At 47.5% G+C, this 27,666-nt stretch overlaps 1 protein-coding gene and 1 long non-coding RNA gene across 4 annotated transcripts in view; both read right to left on the bottom strand.

The window, feature by feature from the left end:
* Positions 1-16,332, bottom strand: part of LOC149362470 (uncharacterized) — a 47,811-nt gene extending 31,479 nt beyond the window's left edge. The window contains exons 1-2 of one of the 2 annotated variants that reach the window (XR_016289008.1): positions 11,991-12,123; positions 493-5,359 (exon numbers count right to left, since the gene is read on the bottom strand). Coding sequence is in view for 1 of the 2 variants with exons in the window: in XM_089573068.1 (XP_089429194.1) it covers positions 11,991-12,088 (98 nt within the window). In the remaining variant the exon portion in view is untranslated. Of the gene's footprint in view, positions 1-492; positions 5,360-11,990 lie in introns of those variants that run through there. The other variant, XM_089573068.1, reaches the window with a different exon arrangement.
* Positions 493-11,996, bottom strand: LOC149362471 (uncharacterized). Of its 2 annotated transcripts, none has more exons than XR_016289009.1 (2): positions 5,223-11,996; positions 493-1,379 (listed from the first exon to the last, which is right to left on the bottom strand). It is a non-coding gene; the product is annotated as an uncharacterized LOC149362471 (long non-coding RNA). The 2 variants fall into 2 exon arrangements; XR_016289010.1 differs by having other exon boundaries at positions 493-688.
* Positions 16,333-27,666: the final 11,334 nt, after the last annotated feature.

Below are 27,666 nucleotides of genomic sequence, written 5' to 3'. Positions count from 1 at the left end.
TCTTTTTATTGCTTCATTTGTAATGTGATGCATCTTGGGACGCGCAGTTTTTGTCACCCGCTGTTTAATAGTCCACGGGCCTATTTTGCTTTTGCCCATTCGTTCCTTTCTAGCTGGGAAGTCCGCACATTTCACTGCATTGCTTCTTCAGTGCCATGCATTGTTGTTTGGTTGCGCTTCCTGATTTGGGTTGGAGATAGATGGAAAGTGTTAGTGCCTCCTCTATGCTCACTAAAAAATAGACAGCCACTTATTAAGTAGGGCACATTATTTGTTTAATTCTGAATTGATTGCACCTAAAGGCAGCTCAAAGTGGTGGATATTTTTAATCATATTCCCTAAATGGCACTTTGTGAGAGCATGCAATAATGCACATACTTATGATAGGTGCACTTTCCAAAAGATTGTGTGACACATTGAAAATAACACATTTGGTTGAAACCTTTTCTATGGCAACCTGGATATGACTGTTTATGTGTTGTGCCAGATGTGTTGCTGGTTCAGAATAGGTTCTCATTTATTTGCATGTTGTCTTGGATGTCCTTTGTGCGATTTAAGCATGAGGTTCTCTCATCTCGATTTCTTGGTTGTAGGCGAGGCTGGACGTGAGGGCAAGGGCTACTTCTCAGCGGCGAGCCGAGGAGAGACTTCTCGACAGCCACGACGTTGCAGCAGCTGGCAGCTTGCTCTGCAACGTCACCAAAATAGAAAAGGAAGTGGAGCACCTTAGGGCTGAGGTGGCCAACCTCAGGAAGATGAACGAGGACCTACAAAAGGCGCTACGCGCAGATTTTTGAATGCAGTGTGTAAAAAGTTAACGCTAACTTACTGTTTGATGTCAGTTGTCCTAGCATACTCTGAGGGTATGCTTGCTTGTACTGTGGCAGAAGAGCTTATCCTCTAACCTATTTTTTCCATAGCTTGATGGAGATAGGATTTTTGCACCTATTTAATAGTTATTGAACCAGATAATTTCAGCAGGTGGTTGTTGTGGAGAATGTGTGATTAGTTTATCTTGTCTCATGTGAGGAGACAAAGTAAATACTTTTCAAGCAGAGCGAAAGTTCTACCTTTACCCTCCCCCTCATCCATCATCACTCATGGTGCTGGAGTCTCGCCTTCTTCGGCACATCCAAATGAATGCAGTTATCACCCCGTCCCGCCTCTTTCCCTATCGCTATCGATCAGACCCTTCCTGTCCCAACTGCCCCTGTATATATGCGGACCTGGCCCATTGCCTCTTCTATTGCCCGGCTGCTCAGCAGTCGGGTTCCTTCCCCCCACTCTCTCTATCCATCACCACCTGGCTCGACTGGCTTGGCGCTGAAGGGGAAGAAGAACAGCGGCTTCTGGTCGCCCAGGCGGTCGACATGCTCGGCCTGTAAATTATGGTCGATTAAGTCTTTCACTACTACTACTACAAGAATACCGGACTTTGAAAGAGAAATATGCTTACTACACGGAATTTTACACAGATGGCTCCAAAACAACAACACACGTTGGAAGTGCTGTAGTACAGGGTAAATGGGAAAAAATAGTATGATTGCCAACTTATGTATCAATTTTTACTGCCGAATGTTATGCAGTGTGCATTGCCCTGGACAAAATATGAGAACATCGAAAAAAGTATAATCTACACTGACTCCCTCAGCCTACTCACAGCGCTACAGTCAAGAAATGCAGGTGAACCATTAGTGGGCAGCATCATACACAACATAAAAAAAGTCACAACACAAGGACTTATAGTAAGGTTCTGCTGAGTCCCGAGCCACATCGGCATCGAGGGTAACGAGAGAGCAGACTCAGCAGCAGTACGCGCTCAAAATGGTGAAATAAAAAATGTGAACATACCTTATAAAGACTTCATGAAGTTTATACATAGTAAATTTAAGAATAAATGTTCTGAAGTTCATTATCCCACTCTTTCTGCCAAACTACACTTCATAAAGCCCACCTTGGGGAATGGAAGTCATGCACACACCAGCAATGTTTCATTGGAGTAACCTTGTGTCGCCTTTGCGTAGGACACACACACTTGACTCACAACTTACTATGTCAAACCAGTTTGTGAAAATTGTGGAGGAGAACTCACACCAAACCATATTTTATTCACATGCTCAAAACTATAAAAACTAAGAAAGAAGTATTTTACTAAATTTTACAATGAATACATACCCTTTCATCCATTCCTGCTCTTAAGTGATAATTCAATTGTTGACACGTCTCATGTTTTCAGTTTTCTAAGAGAAACAGGTTTTCTTCAGAAATTTTGAGTTCTTACCCACGCTTGATTTTACAATACACCTCAGCAAATTTCTCATTCCTGAGAAAAAGACTCACGTCTTTATTTTATTGGCTGGGAGCCTAGAGATCCTTGCTGAGCCAAAGATGGTCACAGAGGTTACCAAACCTCTTTTAAAGCCTTTATTTTATTAATTTTATTTAATTTATTTTATTCAATACTGCCAGCCTCCATTTGGTGGCCAAGGCAGGAGTGGTAGAAGGCTACATCGTACATCGCGACAAAACAAAGCAAGTAAAAATGCGAATAAAGAAGCAAAAGCTAACACACAGGGTTTTATAGAAAGACAAAGAGCAAGGTTAAATGCACTAGTGAATACTTTTAAAATTTCCTTCCTTCATCATCACTAAGCAGTAATAAGTAACATTTTAGGCCCTTTACACCACCGATCGCTCTTCACTTCCTTATAAGATTCTGCAGAAGACTATTTTTCTATACCCTGAGCTTGGCGCATGATAGTCTTAGCCGCTTATGCGCCATTAAACCCAACACAACATAACAAAGCAAGCTGCTGTAAACATATATTTACTTATCAAAAAAGTGTGCACAAAAAGCCCTATGTTGTAGTTTTAAGGGCACTCCTACACAAAAACTAAGCTATATAAAAACTAAAAGCATATTTGGAATCAACACATTACTGTGCATTGATACCTGAGTCTGCTAAACAATTTATAATTTAGTTTCTTCTCTCATGCGGTTCCAGTTTAAGTTTCTACAGTGCTGCAACGTCAGAGGTCAGTATAAGTCACGTGAGGCATGAAAAAATTGCAATATAATCGCTGCTCTTTCATACGTTCTCATTACAGATCTTGCGGCAGACTGTCTAGCATTGTAGTGAACTCAAGTGATGAAACAAAGGTTATATCGCATGAGATTATAGATTATGAGATTACATGAGATCGTAGGGTATTAGTTTGCAGTTATGCATTTTAATTTCGAAACCACAGAAGTGCGAGTGACCCACAAGCAATCATAGTAGTAAGTTGTGTTGTTCATCATCCAAGGAAAAGTTTCAAAGTAGTTCAGCGGCCTGAAGTTTAGTAAACATATGAATGCACATGGATATGCCTGCCGAAGTTGAATATTAACACACAGCATGATACAGTTCCTTTTGCCATCACCACATTTTCTCAGCAAGGTTTGCTAAGCTTAGGACTGAAGACACAGTTCCTGCCATAAAGTGTATACCATGTTTTTTCCTGAAGCCTGATCATGAGGTGCTGCTTCAGGAGAAATTGGAAACAAGAATATTTTGTTGAGTATGGAAGAGGCAGCCATGCACAGCCTTACCGGCCAGGTCTGCCGGACTATGCTGGACGCTCCATCCAAAGTGCCAGCAACGCCAGAAAAAGTGCAGGCATTGAGAAGTAAGCAAATGTTACTGGAAGGCTGCATTAATTTTTAAAAGTTAAACCTAGCGGGGCTTTCCGGTATCAGAACCAAAAGTACTGTTATTTGCTTCCTTGTTTTGTTCTCTTTCATTTCATTTCTAGTCTTTCTGTGTCACATCTTTGGTGCATAGTGTCAGCATAGAAAGTTTCCAATGATCACAAAAAAACACCTCTGAAGCACTGGAGGACTTGTGTTCCAATTTTTTGACAACTTGACTAGGTCGGATGCATATTGCCATGAAGTGTGAAGACCATCCAGTGCTGCACTTCAGACCACGCATCACTACTACGCTATTGACCTAATCATCGTAAAGTAGAAAAAGCAATTTTAAAACAGTCTCGCAGCCAGCAGTATATTTTAGCTATTTTAGCTGCTGCCATAAAGCGAGTTTTTCTTTTGGTCTGGCCACCATCGCAAGCCGATAACGTCGCTTGCTGCGTCTACCGTCCTTCTCGTTTGTTGCTGTTTGCATGTGCTTTTTTTTCTTCTGCTTTTTTTTTTCGTCAAGGCGATCGGTCCGATTATAATTAAACACAATTTTGCGCACCGAAAATGGAAAAGAAGAAAGTTAATTTTACCGAGGCAGAGCGCGCAATCCTTCTCGACCTTGTCAATAAACAGAAGCCAATAATAGAAAATAAAAAAACTGATGCTGTTAGTGCAGGCAGGAAGAGGGCAGCGTGGCTCACGATCGAGCAGGAATTCAACAGCCGTCACAGTGTTTCGAAGCGCAACGGGAAACAAGTCAAGAAATGTTGGGATAACCTCAAGGAGAAGTGGAGGAAGGAGAATGTCGCTGATTCGCGCGAGGTTTTTGCAACAGGTATGTTTGCACACTCATTTTGTTTTAAAACGTATGAAGCGGCAAATGAAGGACGTGAGCGGCTACAAGAGCGAGCAACGAGTACTGCTATGAGCAAAGCACTGCTTATCTGGCCTTCAGCCACGGGCGCTCAAGATCCTGCTCGCATCTGCCGTCAGATGTGTCCCTCGTGGTTGCCGCTTCATCTAGTCTGATCGCTGTGTTCTCCACGGATGTGCCGATTAGCGATTTGCTGATTACCAGAAAGTTGCTTCCTAGGCTATGGTCCTTCCTGTTATGTAGTAGGCTGCTGTTTAGCTTGTGTATGTAGCATGAACTCTGCTTTTGAAGACAGCATCACTGATGGCAGTGCATTTGCTCACAGGGGAACTGTGGAGCAATAGTTTGTGTGGGCAGCATCGTCACGAAAAATAGAACAGCGCAGAGAGGTGAAGCAAAGAGCTTTGTTTCTGCTTTTATTTAGTCATTCATTTAGTTGCAATTGCCTGTTGTGCATGCATTATTTACAACACAGCTGTGTACGCAGTTGCGACGCTGGTTACAAGAATGGTGCTGTATGTGGCAGTGTAAAACAAGAACACTGCAGGAGTTTTCAATTGCTTTTTGATGCAGGACTAACATCTGAAGTCATGAGAAAAAACAGTGGTACACTGTACTTTGTACGTGAAGCTAGCAAACAATACTGTTTCATAACCTTGCATTTACCTCGTCCCGCATATTTTGGTCTTTTTGGTTGATTGCAGACGACCAGTGGGAGCCAACCAGCCTTGATGGAGGCCGGTCACAGCCATCAGTGACCCCTGCTGGAACAAGTGGGACAGCTGCAGCAGCTCCAGAGGCAACTGAGGACGACAACAGCATCTCGTCACCCATCGTTCGGCCTGATGATGCAAACTGCACCATTGCTGCAGCAGTGGCCACTGGGAACAGTAGGGCTCCGAGGGCGGATGGCCCTTTTAGAGAGAACCCTATTGGACGAAAATGATGTACGAGCTGCTCTCCTTCAGGAGGAGCATGTGCTCCGCCTGCAACTCATACAGAAGGACCACAAGGACGTGCTTTCTGAGCGGCATCGCAAGAAAACTTTTTATGATGAAATCAACCATTTAAAACTTGAAGTGCAAGGAAAAAAAAAAAAGTTTGAAGAAAAAGTTCACGAAATGGAGATTGAAAAAGTGAAGCTTGACCTCGAAATCCTGCGGACTGAGAAGGCGATAAAGCAGGAACAGCTTCACAGATTGCGAGAGGCTCCAAATTGAACAAGCTTGGGCGAAATTGCAATGCTGTTGGACAACTCAACAACCAAGTGGCTTTTCACCGTCAAAGGACGCCGTTCCAGCAAATGGCGTCGGCCAATTCTCATGAACCTGGTAGTGTGACACTGCAAAGAGAAGACTATCCTCATCCATGGAGGGCCGGGACTACAGTTGAATCCCGCCACAACGAAATCGGCGGGGCGTACGAAAAATTTCGCTGTCGCGGAATTTCGTTGTCGAGAAATTACAGACAAGTCGGCTGATCCCGGGCTGGCGTTGCATATGTCTCCTCGCCCAACGCCGCCTCTCCTCCTCCTCTTCTCGCCCAACGCCTCCTCTCCTCCTCCTCCTCTTCTCTTCTCGCCCAACGCCGCCTCTCCTCCTCCTCTTCTCTTCTCGCTCAACGCCGCCTCTCCTCCTCCTCTTCTCTTCTCGCCCAATGCCGCCTCTCCTCCTCCTCTTCTCTTCTCGCTCAACGCCGCCTCTCCTCCTCCTCTTCTCCGTTCCTTCTTTCACCACCTCCTCTACTTGCCTCCTCCCCCACATCGTTTCGAGAGCCGTCGGGCCTCATCGCATCTGCACCGCTGCGTGCTACCACGGCGCTCTCGCGGGCTTGCTGCCGCCGGCGGCGACATCCTAGGAATTCAGCAGAGCAGAGACGCGACGAGACCACGCTAAACGGTGCACACACAAAGGAAGAAATGGTGAAGCGGAGTGGGCTTCTTCCTGCACTCTCGCGTTTTCCTTTTTTTTTCTCCGACAGGACACGAAGCTCCGCCCACCGATGGCTCCGCCCACCGGTCCACACAGACTGCCTGAAACGCGCTCGGTGCCTAGCAGACGACGCGGCCACGGAGGACGCGGCCGAAGACGCTAGCAGATGCCGTGCGCTGGCGCATTTTACACGCGCTTTCGAGAGGCCCCTCTTCGCTTGGAGGCCGCGAACGCTTACCAGCCAACACCGCTAGCAAGTGATCATGACGCACTTTCGTGCTTGACAGGAAACCGCGAGCACCATGACAGCGAGCTACATCAATCGAAGAAGCACAGCAAAGAGCCAATGAGCGGGGCGTGACGTCACTTCAAAAATCACGTGGGCATCTGGAGAAAAAAAAAAAAGCACACGAGGGTGTGCGCGAGGAGGATGTGCGATTGAGTGCGCGTACCCCCCCCCCCCCCCCCAACAGTCTGCGATGCAAAAAAATTAACGGCGGGAACGGGAAAGTCGCTCTTCAGCACTCAACTTCTGAAGAAAGACAAGACGGAGGGGCCACTCACCCGCGAAAATTCGCAAAAAAAATTCGTAGAAGCGAACACGTGCTCGCAAAGTACTTCGTTTTTGAGGAAATTTTAATACATTAAGTCCTATGGGGGTTTCACGGGGAATGCAAATTACTTCGTTGTGGCGAAAATTTCGTTGAAGCGGCGTTCGTTGTACCGGGATTCAACTGTATCCCCTTTCATTGCCACTGCCTGCATTGTCACGCTAGCAGGCCCATGAGAATTGGCCGACGCCATTTGCTGGAAGGGTGTCCTTTGACGGGGAAAAACCGCTTGGTTGTTGAGTTGCATCACGCTTCGAATTAAACAGTGCCCCAGCTGACGTGAAAATGGAATGCTGTCTGAATGTTTGTGCTAGTATGTGGCAGTTCACATAACTACACCTTGTTTGCACACGTGTGCCTTTAAGCGCATGGCACAGTGTGGACAAACATGCTGCCCCGCCACTTCCTTGCATGCTAGACAAGCTATCGCACAACAGTAGGTCGGTCATGTGGCAAACAGGATTGTCGTCTGCACCTGCTGGTATCACTGTGTGGAGCCTGCAGATGTGCACTCAAATTGCACTTTGTGTTTATATTTTGAAGAAGCTGTAATGCTATAGAGGAAAGGCCAGAACCTTATATGGCTTCCCAAAATACGCTGTAGGGTTCAACAGCAAGACGCATGGCAAAAGTTCCTATCTCTTGGAGCAAAGCAGTTCAATATCCTGTGCAAACAGACCACAGAAGAAGTTAATACATGCATCTGATGTCTTGGAACTGTGCAGCAAAAGAAAATGAGCAGTTTGATGAAGCAGTTCAGCATACCTTCTGAAGCAATGAGAAAAATGCACCTTGATTTGGGACCACAATGTTATAGTATTAAAGATGCAGCACAGTTCTCGCAGCCAAAGCAGCAATATTTCGCACTGTTCAACAACGCACAAACTGCACACCTGCCGTGCCCTACGATCATGACTGTTACACCTGCAGCAAATCCGAGCAGTATTTAATGCATGTTAAAGCAAAGCCAATGAGGTAGGAGGACCTAAAAAAGTTAAATGTGTTCCTTGAAAATTCTTGACAGCAGGATGAGCTGAAATATTTTTCCTGGTATGCAACCACCTTGACATCAATCGCACCTTGGAATGCCTGGTGAAAGCATCAGTTTCAAGCTAGATACTGGCTACAGCAAGAATAGTGTTAACTTGCACGCAATGTGACTTCCTGGATAAAGCCTGCTAGCTCAGCTGTCTAAGTCCAAGAGATCTCTACAAGACATAGCATACAGCATGTGACAACTAATTAGAGCCATCAGTGACTGCAAAACATAAGAATAAAGTGAATGCAAAACAATAAATGAGATGCAATGAGAAAGCACAGAAGTCAAGAAACCCTTCATTATATAACCTCCTCAGTCCCTGTGTCCCTGATCGGGGACACTGCTTTGAGCGCGAGCAGCGATCTAGTAAAAGGCGTGCGCTGTCGTCCTCGACGTGAGTACTCTTTTTTTAACAACATTTTACTCACTGCCTCCCTAATTTGAGAATATCAAAGCAGTTTTGAAAGGTGTTCGCACAATTTGAGTCAAGTGTAGTCTTCCTGCTTCGCTGCTGCCTCTCGTTAAGTGCTGTTTAACTTTGATGTCCCCGAACGGGCACTGTGGGTCTTAACGGTTGTTCCTTTGTGGCTTTCAGCGAGTAACTTGACTGACGATGAGATTCACACTCTTCTCCAAGAAAGTGATGCTGATCTATCAGATTCAGAGGACATCGAAAGATTTGACACCATCGACGACCCGGACGAAGATAGCGAAACAGAATCCGAAATTGAAGACAGCCCGGCCGGCAGAAATGACCAGCGATGAAAAGGACAGACTACATTCAATTGGACGAACGGAATGCAAGTATTTTCTTGTTTCTTGACACGCAGAGAGCTATGCTAAAGTACTTTCAAGGCATTAATTACATCTTTCGCTAAATGCGCCTTCTTTTCTTTTGCATCAGGTTTCCTGTTTTGACGATAGAGGAAATGGAAGTGCTGATGAATCAGGAATGCGAAGACACAGGCACACCATTTAAGTATTTTTTCAAATACTTTCCCGAAGATTTCTGGGAAGAATGCGCATTCCAGACCAACCTGTACTCTGTTCAGGCTAGAGGGAGGTCTGTGCAAACAGATTCGAAAGAACTGAATATATTTGTGGGCATCCACATTGCAATGGGGATCCTGAAGCTTCCGAGGGTTCGACTGTACTGGTCAAGAATGTTCAGAATCGAGCTCATTGCTCAGGCAATGACTCGAAACCGGTTTTTTGAGCTCAGGAGCTACGTGCACTTCGTTGACAAGCTGTCAGTACCAGATGAAGAAAAGGAGAAAAACAGACTGTTTCTCGTAAAGCCTATCATCACCTCTTTCCGAAACGCCTGCACTGCGCTACCGCGATTTCGTGAGGTGTCCATTGACGAACAAATACCATTTTCTGGGGGGTGCCCTGTGCGGCAGTGCGTTCCCTCAAAGCCAAATCCTGTAGGGCTTAAAAACTTTGTAATGGCATCCCCAGATGGTTTGGTGCTGGACATCTATGTTGGCAAGGGAACAGTTCCTGATGATGACATGCGGGAATTTGGTCTCGGTGGAAGTGTTGTCAAGAAACTTGTCAAGTCGTTAAATCGAGATCGAGATACTTTCGTCTTCACGGACAGGTATTTCACAGGCGTCAAGATCGCTGAGCACCTGGTCGAAGGAAATGTGTTTCTAACTGGAACAGTGATGGGAAACCGGACCGGCGGAGTTGCGGCTGCAATGCCGCAGGACCGAGATATGCAGTGCGGAGATTCAGTCTGCAAGGTGCGGAATAATGACAAAAGTGCCTTGTCAAGTGGAAGGACAATAAATCTGTCCTGATGTTATCCACTGCATTTGGCATCGCGCCAGAAGCAACCTGCAAAAGATGGTGTAAGGTACAGAAAAAAAAAAAGTGCAGCAACCTGATGCGGTAGCGAAGTACAATAAATACATGGGCGGAGTGGACCTGATCGACCGTTTCGTCTCCTACTATCCTATCTCTATGCGAACAAAAAAGTGGACGGTCCGCGTGTTCGCGCAGTTTATGGACATGGCCTGCTGCAACAGTTGGATCGAGTACAAAAGAGGCTGTGAGCAAAGTCAGACCACAAAGCAGCGAACGCGCCACCTTCTGGAATTCAAAATGAACATTGCTGTCGCCTTAATTCAAGCGGAAACGCGGCGATCGAAAAGGTCAAGAGATCACGAAGCTGAAAGCGACGATGAAGAGGCGCAACCAAGTCCACCACAGAGAGGCAAGGCCATTCCGCTACCTCCGGATGACGTCAGATATGACAGGACTGGACACTTTCCGGAGCACCAAAAGCTGGGATCGCATAACAGATGCCGAAATCCAGGCTGCAGCGGTAAATCGGGAGTAAAATGCATGAAATGTGGCATATTTCTCTGCTTGCAAAACCGTAACTGCTTTCTCAACTTCCACACCCGTTGAGACCCAGTGTTCCCGATCGGGTACAACCAAATTTCACCACTCCTCTTCGTTTTTTTTTAGACTTGTTTTTTTCCTATGCTCATTTGTGTCTAGAAGTGCCAAATAAACAAGTTTGAAACAGATTGCACGAAAAGTTCTTTCTTGGGACTGAAGAGGTTATTGAGAAAAAAAGCCAGTGAATAAAATTAGCACGGCATTCAACCTACAAAGAAATACATTCAAGAAGGGTACAGAGATAAACAACAAAGTGAACAATAATAATAATCACAACAGCATATAATACATTTCACTAATTGAAGCATTGGTTAAAAGCTGTGAATCGCATCAAAGTGCCATCTGTCTTCATTTCTTCGTTTCTTCTGCTGCAGCGTTGTGCTGTTTTGTTCCGCTCCCATCCTGAGAGGGATGTGCCCTGCGTTTCACTGCCTACAGCCTGAGGGATGGGCTGGACCTCAGGGCATTAAACAGTAATGTTGAGTGAGCCAAGATGCTCTGAGCCTTGGCAAAAAGGCTCATCCTGTCGCTCGTCGCTATGAACTTTCCATTCCTGGCCCTTTGCTCGTGAAACCTTTTCAGTATGTAAATAAGTTTTCGTAAAAGTTCCATTAAACCTGTTTGTTTTTGTTCTCGAAAGTACAAAGCTTCTGTCCTTCCTCAGCCTGTAGACTCGAGACATGCTACCAAATAGAGCCTGGGTTCGAAGAGATGTCAAGAGAGACAACTCGGCGAAAAACAGAACTCCACCGCCTTACGTAAGCTGGAGCACTGCAGCTAGTGCCGGCTATGTAACAAAATCTACAGCCTAACTCTGAATACACAGTTGCTTTCCTGTTCATGAATGAACGGGTCCGCAACTTGAGTCTTTCCAACAAAGTCCCCGAGCATAACGACAGTGAGAACATTAAAGGTTATGGACACGCAATTTGAGTTGGCCGCCACGGTGGCTCAGTGGTTACAGTGCTCAGCTACTGACCCAAAAGACGCAGGTTAGATCCCAGCTGCGACGGTCAAATTTCAGTGGAAGCGAAATGTTAGAGGCCCGTGTAGTGTGCGATGTCAGTGCACGTTAAAGAACCTCAGGTGGCCGGCATGTATATTAGGTGACAAGTTGAGTTTCTGGCTTCATTCATTTCAGCACTGTTGCGTTTTCATTAACATGCACTGTCATTCATATGGATTGGTTGCTTGCATGTTAAACTAGAGTAACTTGCACATGATGCAGCATTTCAGTTAGAACCACATCAACACAGAAGGGAGAAAACAAGCTGCAAAACTGTGAAACACTTCACTCAGCTGAATGGTTAAAGCCTGGAGAGTGCTATATTTACACGCTTCAGTTGCTGGTTGGTATGTTCATCTTTATATTGTGCAATAACTTACCAAAATATTTTTATGCACCATTTAACAGCAAACACCATTGATCACATCAGCTTACTTGTGTTCTGGGCTGCCCACTTGTCCAGGGTCTCTGGTTGGAGTTATGAGATAGGAGCGGCAAGCATAGCCCTGGTCTCCAAGCAGCAGGCCGGGCATACTCCCACTCTCATACTGTACACAGGCACTGCTGCTGTCGAATATACGGCTGTAGTGAGCAGACCCAGGCCAGCTCGCCACAATGTCGAAGAACTCTAAATTTGGTCCTGCTATGGCATGAGATGGGGTATAAAAATGAATACAATCCAATATAAAGCTATGTTGTATGTTTACATGCAATAAACATATACCCAAAACTTGTGCTGCAGATTTTCTTGAACAGATTACAAGAAAGAACTTGACTGCACTCAAGTTTTACCAATAGCTCGCATAGCTTACAACAGAATGAGAAAGATCTAAGAAAATCATTTTATAGGTATCGCCTAGATGAAATGACGTTCTACGGATTTATTTTTGCAACTAGAACATTTTAAGTGTTTGTACACAATGTTAGAATCAAACTACCACCTAGTAAAGTCAGCCATACCTGTCCGGTTAACATCGCCAAGGCGAACAATTGCAAGAACGGCAAGCTTTATAGAGGATGTTTCTGTGAGGGGAAAAGGCCCCAGCAGGTTCGAGCGTCCTCCGAGGTGGGGCCCCGGAGGATCCAGAAAATCGTCCCAGACCGAGCACGTCTGTAGATGTAACAAAAATGGTTTTACTTAAAACGGGAGAGCAGTCACTGATGTGTATGGAGCTGTGCGGCCGAGGGTCGAGGAGTGGCTCCGGTGTGAGATCCCGCTGCCCGTCGCCAGAAAGGCGCCGGGGCCAAGTACCTCCGCAGGGCTGTTCTCCCTGCGGCCGGAAGTAGGGCGCGGAGCACCAGCACCAGTGGCCCTGACGACGCACCAGAGAGGAGACAGCCGCCCAGGTCTGGACACCCAGGCACGGCCAGGAAGGCACCCTTTCACCACAGGGGGTCCCAGCCACGGGACGGCAGGCGCGATCCGACAGCAAGGCCGGTAGGATCCCCGGGCAGGCAGCACCTGCCTGTGCCCGGCACGGCGCCCGCTCTCCGAGGCAGCGAGAGGCAGGCAGGAGACAGGAGACAGCAGCCTCCTGGTTGCCCTGAACTGGGCGAGGACAGCTTCCCCAGGCCTGGTCACCCGGGTTCAAGAAGCCGTTCAGCCGTGACCTCGCCTGCTCCATTGCCCAAGCTCGTCTCCTCGCGCTGCTTGCACCACGCCTCGTGTCTCTCCTTTTTTCTCTTCTTTTTCCAAGCGAGCGTCAAGCCACCGCTAGTGATGCAGGGCGCTTGTGGCATCACAGTTTCACAGCGACACAACAGTAATGCGCTCTCCCGTTCACCACTCCCACCCGGGCGCTGCGAAGAGAGCCCGGGAATAGGAGCGCTGCCACAAAACGAGCCTCGCTCGGGCACTGCCTCCTGAATGTGGCCGGGATCGAACCTGCATCTTCATGCTCAGCCATTGAGCGCCCTAACCATTGAGCCACCGCACCGAGGCTCAACACGGTTCACCTGATAGTGAATACATTCATCATGTGATGTGCACTTACCTGCACATTGTAGGAGAAATATCCTTTCCTGTTCCTGAAAACTTCGGCGTTTTCGCCACCTGGGCTCTTGATCGGCACGTATGTACATCTATACACCCTGTCACACCAGGAAAACTTGCGATTCTGTAGAATGCAAGCATTATGACTGGAGCTTGCGCAGCACACGGTCGTTTAACGAGAGCAGGGAAGAGGGTTGCGGCAATCATTTGCGACACTCGGCCGATGATCCGCGACATGGCGGGCTGGGAAATGTCAACGAGGTCGCCGGTCACGATCTGGAAGCACCCGGCTCCGAAGAAGTGGCAGGGGATTGCTGCGTTAGTCCGCGCTGGCGCGGAAGGGCATCTCGAGTAGGTGTAGCACAGCTCGCTTCGAAAACGGTAGAGGCAGGTGAACTCTATCTCGCCAAACACTTCCACTGGATTCCGGTGGTCCCTCATCATTCGCCCTGTCGCTGGCGCGGAATCCTTACTCTTTAAAGTATCTAGGAGCTTATTTGTGGTGGCACGCCCACTGGAATGGTGACTGCCCCCGTGATACCCGGACTTAAAGAACATCTACTCCGTCACACAAAAGCTCCTCTGAAGCCACAGCAACGACTGGTGGCTCTCCGATTCTATTTAATTCCACGTCTCCTCCATACTAGTCCTTGGGCCAACCTCGGCCAAGTTGCTGAAAAAGTGTAATCAAACAATCCGATCTGCCATTCGTCAGTGGCTCCTTTTACCACATGACTTTCCCCTGGGGGCATTCTATGCCCCTATTAAGTACGGGGGATTTGGCATCACTTGTCTTCGGACCGCCATCCCTACAAAACGCAAGAAACGCATTCAGAACTTGACATCCTCATCCAGAGCAGTCTGCCGCGCTCTCGCGCAGATGGACTATTTGAAAGCCATACGACAACAGTCAGACAGGATGTGCACTTATGGGGGCACCCTGATTGAAACCACATCAAGCAATAACACCTACTGGAAGACTCAACTGTACAGCAGAAATGACGGCTCCCCCTGCAGGGGGTCTCTCGCGCCCCAAGCTCATCGGCATGGATCGGCGAGGGAACTTCCCTGTTGCGCGGCCATGCTTTCATCGACGCCATCAAACTCAGATAAAATGCTATGCCAAATCTCTCCCACACGAAGCGGGGGCAGGACATCCCAAAACTTCGCACAGCTGGTTGTCAAACCTCCGAAACACTTACTCATGTCCTACAGAAGAGCCACCGCACAGACAGGGCCCGAATCCATCGCCACAATGCATTGGCAGTCTACTTGGCTGGTAGCCTCCGCAAGAGGGGCTACGAAGTCTCGGAGGAGCCCATCTACAATACCATTCTTGGTGACAGAAAGCCCGACCTTGTTATCACAGAGGATTTGCAGGTCGTGGTCCTTGATGTCCAGGTAGTAGGTGGAGGTGTGGCATTGTCCGAAGCACACGAGTGCAAGGTAGCCAAATATATGATGCCAGACTAGCTCAGACAAATTCCCCATAGTAATAACAATCCTCTCGTCACTTCCATGACCCTCAGTTATTGGGGGGTTTGGGCCAGAGAGTCGATAAAGTCACTGAAACATCTTGGATTTTCCAGACATGATATCAAAGTATTAACAGTTCGTTGTCTCGAGGGGGGGGGGTCCGGTGCTTCCGCGTTCACCAATGTATGACGGGCATGTTGGTGCACTGAAGCTCGGGCTCTCCGGCTGCAGCCCCGCGCCAGAACTAACCGCGTACTACTGCGCAACCCACAGTAGGAATCCGTTTCTCCCTAAAGTACTCCTTAAAGTGTCTAGTTCTAAATAATTTGCTCTATTTAAGTATTTAACAGGTTTTTAAACCTGTAACACTGGTGTCACCATTAGGACAAACGAATAAGCATATACATTTGTTATTTGTCTTTCAAACTACTTTGCCAAGTTTGTCGATGCGCATCCAGCACCAGCACCACTACCGGAAGTGCGAGTCACTGCTGTACGGAATTACCTGCGCAGCATCTTCGTAGAAGCAGGCCACCTTGGGAAGCGCACAAAGAGGTTAGCAGAAGTACCAGAAAAAAACAATACACATGTAGCAACTTTTCTGCAGTAAGCAGCAGCATGTGCCTAAGTATTCTTCATGCTTGAAACTTTTCAGCCTCACTGAAGGCTCCAAGGTCATGCTTCCCATGCAAAAAAGTGGACTGTTTGGCCTCACAGTGCATTGCTTACGACTGAGAAGTGCATGCAAATGTTCTCTATACTTCATCACTCATGTTCTTGTCTTCAGCCCTGCATGAAATTGCGGTGCAGTCCAACTACGAGCGCCGAATCTTCAATTATCGGCTGAGCCGGGCTCGGCGCATAATAGAAAATGCGTTTGACATCCTGGGGCAGAGGTGGCAGATTCTGCGGTGACCCTTTAAAGCAAAAAGAATTAAGATAAACAGACATGTTGGTGCATGCATAGTGCTGCACAACTATCTCCTTAAAGAGTCCGCAGAATCCTCCTGAATGTACTGCCCGCCAGGCTCTGCCGACGCTGAAGGTTGGGAGGGGCGCCTCTCTCCTGGAAGCTGGTGGGATGACGACTCCAGCTGGACCTTCAAGGCACAAAGGCTCACAGGCTGCAACGCAACACGGTATGTTTGCTTACAGCTATTTGTACCAAACCTTGCACTACACGTGCCAGCAAAACAGGAGCATACATTAGGTGACTGGCATTGTCAATCATACTTGCTCAACATTGCTCATACTTGCTCTTTACAGGGCAAGTTAGATGCGCAGCGCACGGGGGGGGGGGGGGGGGGGGGGGGGTTGAGTGCGATTTTATCCTGGGCTTACATAAAGATTTTATTTTCATATGTCCTTATTGTCATGGCTTCATTCCATAGTTCTTCTTGCTGTTACAGTGCACTGTTATGTTTTATGTGCTTTCACGATCCTCTGATTACGTCATGAGCTGGTGTTTCCTTTTTCCTATTCCAAGGAATAAAACTTCAGTTGGTAGATTGCGCTTAACCTCAGCATTTATGAGAAGTCTTTACAAGGCACTTACTCCATAGTATTAGTTGACAGTCGATATCAGTTCAGGCTGATTGATGTTGGTGCTCCTAGACGCCTCAGCGACGGATACACATTCAAGGATTCTTCTCCAATTGGGAAATGTCTTGTGAAAGGACAGCTTAACCTACCGAGGGCTGCCCAAATGCCAAGACTGACTGCAGTGTGTTTGTCGGCGACGAGGCATTCCAGCTTCGTCCCGACTTCATGCGGCCACTACCTCTGAGCCGGACAAACAGTGAAGAGGTGGTCTTGAACTACCACCCGAGCCGTGGAAGGTATATTGCATGGCACAAATTTGCTCCTTTCAGCCTTTCTATATAAAGATTTTTTTCAATGACAGCAGAAAAGTGTTCTTAAGTTAAGCCAAAAGTTGTTGGACATTCTCCAACTTGCCTAACTTTCAACTTTACTTAATCTGATTTCTAGTTCAGTGGACCCTTTGCCATCGTGGCACTCTTCGATGTGTTTGTAAGGCTAGGACATTTTCCTGGCATCTTCGCTACTGATTTTGCCCTCCTGAATTGCAGGCTGTCTCCGGGTTTCTCAAATTAGCACTTGTCTGCGTCATCCTGTTCGCCCTTTCCATTTCTTTCGCATCATTTTTTACCTCTGACTGCATTGCATAGAAAACAAAGGACGAAAATTAACAAAGATATTTGTGTAAGTCCTTTCATTTTGGGACGTTCATTGTATTTGGTTGCATCTGCCAAGTGCAGTTTGTTTTCTGTAATGACACAAGTGAGATGTCTATTTGCTTGTTTGCACAGTTTGTAAGTGCCAGAGAAAGAAGTTTTACTGCAGTGCAGAATGAGTGTACCTGCATGCCTTTTTTGCTGAAGCAGTGCTGTTTTTTTTTTAAATAAAAGAACAGACTTTCTGTTTTGCAGGAGGTGTGCAGAGAATGCGTTTGGCATTCTAGCTTCACGGTGGAAGATTTATGACCACACCATCCACCTGCAGCCAAGTAATGCTGATCATGTTGTAAAAGCGACATGTGTGTTACACAACTTCTTGAGCACAGTGAGTGCACCAGCATCAGAATACTGCTCTGTCGGCTATGCAGACTCTCGAGGATATATTGGTGATGTCCTGGAGGGAGCATGGAGAAATGAGGCACCAGGCCAAACCTCTATGTTTGAGCTCCAAGGCACAAGGGCGTGCAAAAACTCACAAGCTGCAGCCAGTGTGCCCAGGAATCTCATTAATTTTTTTTCTAACGAGCGCCAGGTGCCATGGCAATAGAGCCTGCCTAGAGTGCAGAGGCCAGTGCAACACAAACTGCCATGAGTGCTGGAGGGAAAGATTTTCAGTCATGCTATTGGAGCTGTGCTCGCTGAACATCTGCCTTATTTCCATTGTTTGGTTTGGTTTATGGGGGCTTAACGTCCGAAAGCAACTCAGGCTATCAGGGACGCGTATATGTCAAGGGCTCCGGAAATTTCGACCACCTGGGTGTGAATTTCGCTAAACTTCGTGCATCAGAGAGTGTACAGCACAAGGTAGGTATTTTGACATGTGCACCTGTCCCCAGTCAAAGGGTTGCCAAGTTCGTGGAACCGCAGACGCACAACGGAGGCTTGGTGCCTGCTCTATTGTTGCCAGCGGCACTACCGCCAAGAGCACTCGTTCCGTCTCAATCTTGCCTTCCTACCACAGATATCTTTCCAGCACTCAGCTTTGTGCAGCGTTCAGTGTTTCAATGCCTGCAGTCATGATTTTGTAGCCAGTGGACGTTTTTGTTAGCCTTCTCGTTTCCCTGTGTGTGAGTCATTCGCTCTGCTCAAATATATAGCTTATCATGAGGACGCAGGTGTACGGTGGCTGATCGGTACGCGATGCGGCACTAATAGGTCATTTGAGCTTTGGGTGCTCAGAAGAGGCACCTGGTTAAGCTGGAATTGCCAGTCAAAGTAGAGCTGCGTGCCAGGCTCAACGCCCTCTGCCAGAGACAATACGACGTACTCTCCAAGTGCTTGGTTGACAGGATGCTTCGCATTCTTTCCTTCATACACCTGAAACGCAATCAGATAGCCGGTTTCTGAATCGGCCCGGCACCACACCTTGTAGCCGCATTTGATGGGCTTCATTGGCATGTATTGTTTCAAAGATAATCTTCCTTTGAATGGGATCATACTCTTCTATAGCTTGATGAGCCGATGGCGTGTACTCTTTCTGAAAACGTTTGTTCAGAGCATCGATGAGAGGGCGTACTATTGCCAGCCGGTCATATCCATCTTCGCCTCTTTCTTTTTCTTTCGTGTTGTCACTCAAATGCAGGCAATTCATAATGGATTGAAATCGCTTGAACGACATGACTTTTGAGATTTCTGGTGCATTGAAAAAGTTATCGCTGCTCCAGTAAAGGTACAGCTGATGTCTCGGGTTTACGCTCATGAGCATCATTGGTATACCTAAGTTTTTTTCTGTTGTGTTTTTCTTGCTTCTCATGCATCTTTTTGTTTGGAAGTTTTTGCAAAGCCCTTGGAAGGTTATGACATAACTGTTTACTTGCTCAGCGACCACCACTGAACTCTCTCACTCACAATGAAAAACTAGATTTCAGCCTACTTAAACAGGTGAACAGTTCCAGCCCACCTAAGGAGGTGGGCTGAGGCTATCAGCGATAAGTGGAATAAGGTATACAACACACTTATTGGACAGCAGCTGCAGGTGTACATCTTTCTCGTGTAATACATTTTGTAAGCGAAAGAGCGTCCCAGGTGTTTAACCAGATCCTGAATTGCAATCAGAATGACAGCGATACCGAGGACGTCACAATTCACAATCTGGATGATCAAACTGGGACGGTGCAGCTGTCTGGCTGCCCTACCAGCCCTGCCCAACTGAATACAGGCTGCCAGCCAGTGCAGGCTGACAACAGCTCCTGCACCCCGGCCAGTTGTACAGGGTGAGATAGTCCGTGATACACTGTCAAGTAACACAGATGACCAGCTGTGAAAGCGCCTTCAGTTTCTTTGGCTCGTTTTATTTACATCCAGTAAAACTGCTTATTGCAACTGCAGCAGTTTCCCCAACATATCTGCCACACTGCATTTTTAATAGACTGCTTTTCTCCCCAGGAAAAAAATGGCAGGAGCATTCCGCTAACTATGAATTTTTGAAAAAGTAATTAACATACGAACAGACCATCAAGGAAAAGGATTTTCTTCTGGAACCCAAACGGCTGGCTCTCGAAGAGCAAGAACTTGCTTGGAAGAAGGAAAGAACTCTTGCTGAGCTCAGCCTGAAGCAGCCAGAGCTCAGTCGTTAGACTGAAGACCGTGCCGAGGCAATGAGACTGGATACCAGGGACAAAGAGCGCAAACAAGAGAGAGAGAGGCCGAAGAACGTCGCACAGCTGCAGCTCAGCAGCAAGCAATGTACAGTATTATTCAAAAAGCAAAATAAACAAAATAGAATGAATGTATTTAAAGAAAATACAGCGTGCGTCGACCGCCGTCGAAACTGGACTTGTAAAAAGAAAATTACAAGGGTGGAAGTTTTAGTGTGCCAAAAGAAGTGGCATACCGCGCGTGTTGGCAACTGAGGGCACAAGTTGTGTACATCGATTCCGCGTGTGTGTGTGTAGCCAACATGGCTCCTAAGTTGTGTATCAGTCTTGTATCGTGTGCTTTAGTTGTGTGACAAATGAAGAGCAGACAAAACAAGACTGCATCATGGAAATTATGTATTTTGGACTATTCCTTCTTTGGCAGCCCTCTCCCTGCCCAAGTCCCAGATGTCATCACGAGAAAACAAGCGCCTCCTCAGGGTTTCTATACCAATGACGACTGTCATGGTGCAAGACTGAAATAATGGGGAAGGGATTGTCCCCCTATGCGAACATACGGAAATTCACTACCTCCAGTGAGTCAGTGAGGAAGGGGCCGCTTGTAGTGGAACCCCTTCCTGTGGTGAAGGACGTTGGAGAGCTTCGAAACCACACTTTTCACTTGTTTGTTAGGCGCAGGGGGACCGACCGCGGTGCCACCTCGTCAGAGGGTCGCAGAAGCAGGCAGCTGAAGATCACCGACATGCTGGCAAGGAAGAAATGACACCGTGGTGGGAGGTTTGGAGCTGCAAGGGTTCAAGGCCGGCTATTTTATGGCCAATGGGCCAGCTTAAGTGTTCACAAGCCAGCCATTTGTCATGCAAGCTTTCTCTTTCACCACACTTTTCACTTGTTTGTTTGGCGCAGGGGGACCGACCGCGGTGCCACCTCGTCAGAGGGTCGCAGAAGCAGGCAGCTAAAGATCACCGACATGCTGGCAAGGAAGAAATGACACCGTGGTGAGAGGTTTGGAGCTGCAAGGGTTCAAGGCCGGCTATTTTATGGCCAATGGGCCAGCTTAAGTGTTCACAAGCCAGCCATTTGTCATGCAAGCTTTCTCTTTCACTACACTTTTCACTTGTTTGTTTGGCGCAGGGGGACCGACCGCGGTGCAACCTCGTCAGAGGGTCGCAGAAGCAGGCAACTGAAGATCACCGACATGCTGGCAAGGAAGAAATGACACCGTGGTGGGAGGTTTGGAGCTGCAAGGGTTCAAGGCCGGCTATTTTATGGCCAATGGGCCAGCTTAAGTGTTCACAAGCCAGCCATTTGTCATGCAAGCTTTCTCTTTCACTACACTTTTCACTTGTTTGTTTGGCGCAGGGGGACCGACCGCGGTGCAACCTCGTCAGAGGGTCGCAGAAGCAGGTAACTGAAGATCACCGACATGCTGGCAAGGAAGAAATGACACCGTGGTGGGAGGTTTGGAGCTGCAAGGGTTCAAGGCCGGCTATTTTATGGCCAATGGGCCAGCTTAAGTGTTCACAAGCCAGCCATTTGTCATGCAAGCTTTCTCTTTCACTACACTTTTCACTTGTTTGTTTGGCGCAGGGGGACCGACCGCGGTGCAACCTCGTCAGAGGGTCGCAGAAGCAGGCAACTGAAGATCACCGACATGCTGGCAAGGAAGAAATGACACCGTGGTGGGAGGTTTGGAGCTGCAAAGGTTCAAGGCCGGCTATTTTATGGCCAATGGGCCAGCTTAAGTGTTCACAAGCCAGCCATTTCTCATGCAAGCTTTCTCTTTCACCACACTTTTCACTTGTTTGTTTGGCGCAGGGGGACCGACCGCGGTGCCACCTCGTCAGAGGGTCGCAGAAGCAGGCAGCTGAAGATCACCGACATGCTGGCAAGGAAGAAATGACACCGTGGTGGGAGGTTTGGAGCTGCAAGGGTTCAAGGCCGGCTATTTTATGGCCAATGGGCCAGCTTAAGTGTTCACAAGCCAGCCATTTGTCATGCAAGCTTTCTCTTTCACCACACTTTTCACTTGTTCGTTTGGCGCAGGGGGACCGACCGCGGTGCCACCTCGTCAGAGGGTCGCAGAAGCAGGCAGCTGAAGATCACCGACATGCTGGCAAGGAAGAAATGACACCGTGGTGGGAGGTTTGGAGCTGCAACGGTTCAAGGCCGGCTATTTTATGGCCAATGGGCCAGCTTAAGTGTTCACAAGCCGGCCATTTGTCATGCAAGCTTTCTCTTTCAGCGGTTCTTTTTCTGCATTGACTACACGAAATAATGTTAAATTTATTTTCATTATCCCTGTCCTCTCTGTTTCACCCGATAAGCCGAGGGTGGTCTTAGTCGCAATTCAAAGCGACCCCCGGGCGTACGGCCTGCAAACCACGCCCGGGCTGCAAGAACTTCAAATAACAAATCATCTGCGATGGACGGCAGCAACCCCATGCCTCCACTCAACAAATCAGGGATGGCGCAGAACCGCCGGTGGGAGGCCTCGGGAGGAGCAGCGAACAGATAACCACATCAGATAATTAACTTTCAGCATACTAGGGGGGGAAAGGGCCACTACCTCAACTCTATCCACTCTCCAAATCATTCTCTTTAACGGGGAGACCAAATCCCTTTCCACATAATTACTTCACTCTAACCCAAAAGGATTCCATCAGTCAAATCAGAATTCCCAACCATCATAACGAGAGGACGGAGGGGGGAGGAACATGGAGGGAGAAGCGAGACAGGACGGCACCTCGACCAACACCCACACTACACAAACCACAGGGGGGGGAACTTATAAATTTTTAGCCATTACAGGTCAAAGGAAATTCCAATTCGGGGAAGAGGGTCTGCAACAGACCTCAACACCACTCCCACCAAGAGCCCACCCCTGGATCCCGGCTTCACGAAAGGATCAACAACCCAACCAATCAAGACTCCCCCTCTCTCACCAGTCAACTCTCAAGATAAAAGAAAACCAAGATTCCCGGCAGAAGACATCAAAATTCACCCTTCAACCATTAGAACGACTAAATTATCTCATCCTCTGTTAAGCTAGGCCTCAAATTGTCATAGTATTAGAACTCAAAACAAAAGAAAACAAAAAGAAATACTGAATAAATCCGCGATTCCTAGTCCGTTCCCGTGGCGGCGGTTGGGCTGGATAGTAGACCTTTTTTTTTTTTCTCTCTTTTCTGATATACAAAATTCTCTTTTGGGTCATCCCCTGTTCATTTATTTTACATTGGATTAAGCCCGTTATACCTAGTGGCACGGGCAGGGGCATATTATTTTTAAATCCTCTTCACAAGCCCCAACATATTTTTTGTCCTCTCTGCTGCACGTTGCTCTTGATTATTTGTAACTGTTACTTTACTTTTGCTGAAAAATCTACTAGCTATATTATTTATTGTAGAGTAAATTTTGTAGCAGTAGCTGAATCCTTCTGTTGCAGTACGGCTACTGTATCCTCCAACTTCGTTGCGCACACGCAATCAAATATCAGCAGTGAGTGTGGTAAGCTAAGCTCTCAGACTGCATGTCAATGTTTAGAATGCACTTTTTATCACCTAGTTCAGAATTGAAATATTAGGTTTTTTTATATACTACATTAGTGTTTACGTGCTTCTGCTCGAAGCTATTCTTTTTTTTTCTGTCAACCCTGCAGATCATGTACGCTGATAGCAAAGAGGTGTAGGAGGCCCAAGCAAGACCTTTACTCCCAACAGCACATGGGCTTCATCACCCACACTGAAACACTACCGGAGAGGGAAGAAGAATGGGTGCTCCTCTTCCGACTGTCAGCAAAGACACGAGGCCACAACACAAACAATTATTCAGAGGCCTCGATTAGGGTCCTGAAAGACATAATCTTGCACAGGACAAAAGCATTCAATGTTGTGGCTCTAGCTGAGTTTCCCATCACTTGTGTGGGAAAAGTACTGTTTGCAAAGAATACCGGACCATGCACACTCACGTGTGACTAGGCACATGCTGCTCTATGAGAGGCTTTTGAAGAAGCTGCCAGCAGGGACTGGAAAAAACATCAGGTGCGATGAAGATGGGCATTATGTCGTCCCAAGTGGCAGTCCAGAAAGCAAGCTTTACACGGTGCACTCTGACATCGGCCTGTGCACCGGCCGCTCTGGACAGCAGGGCACATTTTGTAAACACTAGGCACTCGTGCACGAAGTGGGATCTTCCCAAATGCATCTCTGCTGACTAGAAAAGGTCGCTACAACCTTGGAAAGCTTTCACTTGGAGACAACTGCCCCAGCGTTGATTTCTTCCAAGAAGACACAAGCGCTGCAAAATGCTGTGTGCGACGAGGCTCCCACCGATGCTCCAGACTACTGGGACACTCCTTATACTTTAACAGCTCCAGCGACCCAATACAACCCTCCAGAAAGTAGGGAAACCTCCACTGCTCAACCACTGAACCAGGTTTTTTTATGGTGCTAGACATTTTCAAGGTAAATTACGGCAACTCTGTGTTGGCTGGAGTCATTATAAACCATAGTCACTGATGACAAGTGATTGAAGACACCCTATGATGACTAAGGCCCATTATTTTCTGTGGCGGAGAACTTAAAATTCTGCAAACTCATAGAGAAAAATGTACAACACTTTGCAAGAAATGTCCCACACATAAAATAAATGCATGTTTATTTCTGAAACAACCCTCATACTTCAAATATACCTTCAGTAAAATAGCATACGATGGTTGTAGTTCACCATCAGGTAATAGTTGGTCTTCCCTTCACTTGAAGAATGGTGCTTGTCTGACATAAGGTCTCTTCGATTTGGCTGCACTAGCTGCACGAGTTCAGAGAGCGCAGCACTGTCGTATACGTTTTGCCCAGACTGCCCACTGACATCATCGGGGTAGGCGACGCGCGCACAGTGATGTGTTGCCTTAATCAGTTGTGAGTCACTGTGAGCAGTGATTTTTAGAAATTATTTCTAAATTATAACACGCAGTGGCTTTCAAATTGGACTCAAATATGCACGAAGACCACTTCTACAGATCTGTTGCACTAGAACATGACCACCAAAATCATTTCAGGGTCCCTTTAACCCACCTAGTCTCCCAAAGAGATCAGTTGTTGGCTATGAATGTAGGGAATAATATGAGAATTAATCCATTACACTTCCACGTCATACCCTCAAGGCTGAGACTGACTGTTCCCCTCCAATTTTTTGCGCTCCTCTGATCTCTCATTTCTCCCATACCTGTCCGGCCAATTGATGTGCCTATAGCTCAAAAGCTGCCAATTTTTTTGATGAGATTGAAACTGGGAACTTCATTTGCCAGCATTACAGTTCTTTTTCGCCTCCACCATACAGCTCTAAACAGAATATTCTACTTTGTTCTGAGCAATATGTAGGCTCCAGTGCAGAATTTCATTCCAAACCCATCACATGCGACTCGTGATGCTTTATGCCTGCTTGCTTCATGTGCCACTACCTATGTTGCCGTTTTATTATAGACTGCACTGAGGTTAGGACAGAGGAACCAACAACACTGGAACCGAGACGCGCTCTATTTTCCCACTACAAGGGTGGTTGCACCTTAAGGTTCTTGGTGGGAATTTTGCCAGATGATTGCATTACATTTGTCTCGGATGCCTATGGGGGTCGAATGTCAGACACCCACATCACGCTTGAGTCAGGATTTCTGGACCGGCTAGAGCCAGGAGATGTAGTACTTGCTCATAAGGGATTTCATAGAATTAGGGCAAAAGCCAAAGGCAAAGAAGGAATTGTTCTACCCCCATTTTCGAAAGGGAACGTCCAGTTCACCTGTGAGGGACTGCAGGAAACCTACCATGTTGCACAGGTACGGATACACGATGAAAGGGCGATCTAGCGTTTGAAGGTTGAACACAAGGGTCTCCGTGGATATGATACCTCATAGAAGTTCAATAATGCGTATGTGCTGCATTCTGGTTAACCTTCAAAATCCAGTTATCAACATGAAAGGGCCTGAGGTTAACAAAATGGGGACTGAAAGCCTGACTGCATCACATTTCTTTCGTTGGTTTGGTTCGGTTTTACTGTGTTTACATCCCGAAGAGACTCAAGCTATGAGGGATGCCGTCTTTAGCATACACTTTCTTTTGCAAGTGCTCTCGAGTACACTGAAAAATCAGTGTCATATGGTATGCGGAGTGTAGTGTTGCAGATGCGTGCATATGTATTGAGAGACACTGGTATTAGAGGGCTGTAGGCCAATTTTGAGCTTTGTTGATGTCAAAACCGCACAGGAGAGGGTTTGTTGAAGACATATGCAGTGCTCTTCATCTTGAAGTGCTGCACTGAGCACAGCAGTCTTTGAACTTTTGCATCACTCTGCGCTAATAATTTTTCAGCTCACACTCAACTACCTGCCTGCTGACCGGTTCCCATTCTCTTGAGCATGCTCAGATGCATGAAACTTGGTTGTGTCATGTTCAACAGGAATAAGCACAGAATGTGCTGGGCACTCTGCAAAGAGAAGTCTATTGAAAAGGATGTGATGAAAATTGTGTTGAAACTGCAATTTTTGAAAATCTGTAATGTTGCCCTGTGGATGACATTTCTAAAAACTTTTCTTTTCGATCATGGTTACTGGCCATGGCAAAAAATGACGTTTAGTGTGGCACCCACAGCTGAAAAAAACACTGTGCTATCGCCACCTTTTTCAGAGACATTTTCACCTTATTGTAGACCAACATGTGGTTTCTTGGGACATTTGCATCTCAGCTCCTTGTAGAGTACAAGGTATGAAGAGGTGCATTTATTTTGTTGTCCTTTTTCTTTGTTTGTTTTGATGGGGATATTCAGCTCAACTTAAGCCTGATGTTCGTGAAACACACTGCTGTCGTTGTATTCATGGGGCACTGGGTGCTACTTCAAGCTGCATTATGCAGCTTTTTGCCCAGTGTCCCCTTTTCCGTGTAGTCCGCAGCCTGGCCCTAGCGGAGTTCAGCCCTCCCGTGGTCAAGGCTCCACTATACCGCAGCCTGGCCCTAGCGGAGTTCAGCCCTCCCGTGGTCAAGGCTCCGCTGTACCGCAGCCTGGCCCTAGCAGAGTTCAGCCCTTCCGTGGTCAAGGCTCCGCTGGACCGCAGCCCGGCCCTAGAGGAATTCAGCCCTTCCGTGGTCAAGGCTCCGCTGGACCGCAACCCGGCCCTAGCGGAATTCAGCCCTCCCGTGGTCAAGGCTCCACTGTACCGCAGCCTGGCCCTAGCGGAGCTCAGCCCTCCTGTGGTCAAGGCTCCGCTGTATCGCAGCCTGGCCCTAGCGGAGTTCAGCTCTCCCGTGGTCAAGGCTCCGCTGTACCGCAGCCTGGCCCTAGCGGAGTTCAGCCCTCCCGTGGTCAAGGCTCCGCTGTACCGCAGCCTGGCCCTAGCGGAGTTCAGTCCTCCCGTGGCCAAGGCTCCGCTGTACCGTTCAGCCCTCCCGTGGTCAAGGCTCCACTGTACCGCAGCCTGGCCCTAGCGGAGTTCAGCCCTCCCGCGGTCAAGGCTCCACTGTACCGCAGCCTGGCCCTAGCGGAGCTCAGCCCTCCCGTGGTCAAGGCTCCGCTGTACCGCGGCCTAGCCATAGCGGAGTTCAGCCCTCCCGTGGTCAAGGCTCCGCTGTACCGCAGCCTGGCCCTAGCAGAGTTCAGCCCTTCCGTGGTCAAGGCTCCGCTGGACCGCAGCCCAGCCCTAGAGGAATTCAGCCCTTCCGTGGTCAAGGCTCCGCTGGACCGCAACCCGGCCCTAGCGGAATTCAGCCCTTCCGTGGTGAAGGCTCCGCTGGACAGCA

This window comes from Amblyomma mixtum, chromosome 2 (assembly GCF_055824585.1).
Source record: "Amblyomma mixtum isolate Tamu chromosome 2, ASM5582458v1, whole genome shotgun sequence".
NCBI lineage: Eukaryota > Metazoa > Arthropoda > Arachnida > Ixodida > Ixodidae > Amblyomma > Amblyomma mixtum.
The sequence above is the reverse complement of the archived record's forward strand: the minus strand, read 5'-3'. Positions and strand labels throughout refer to the sequence as shown.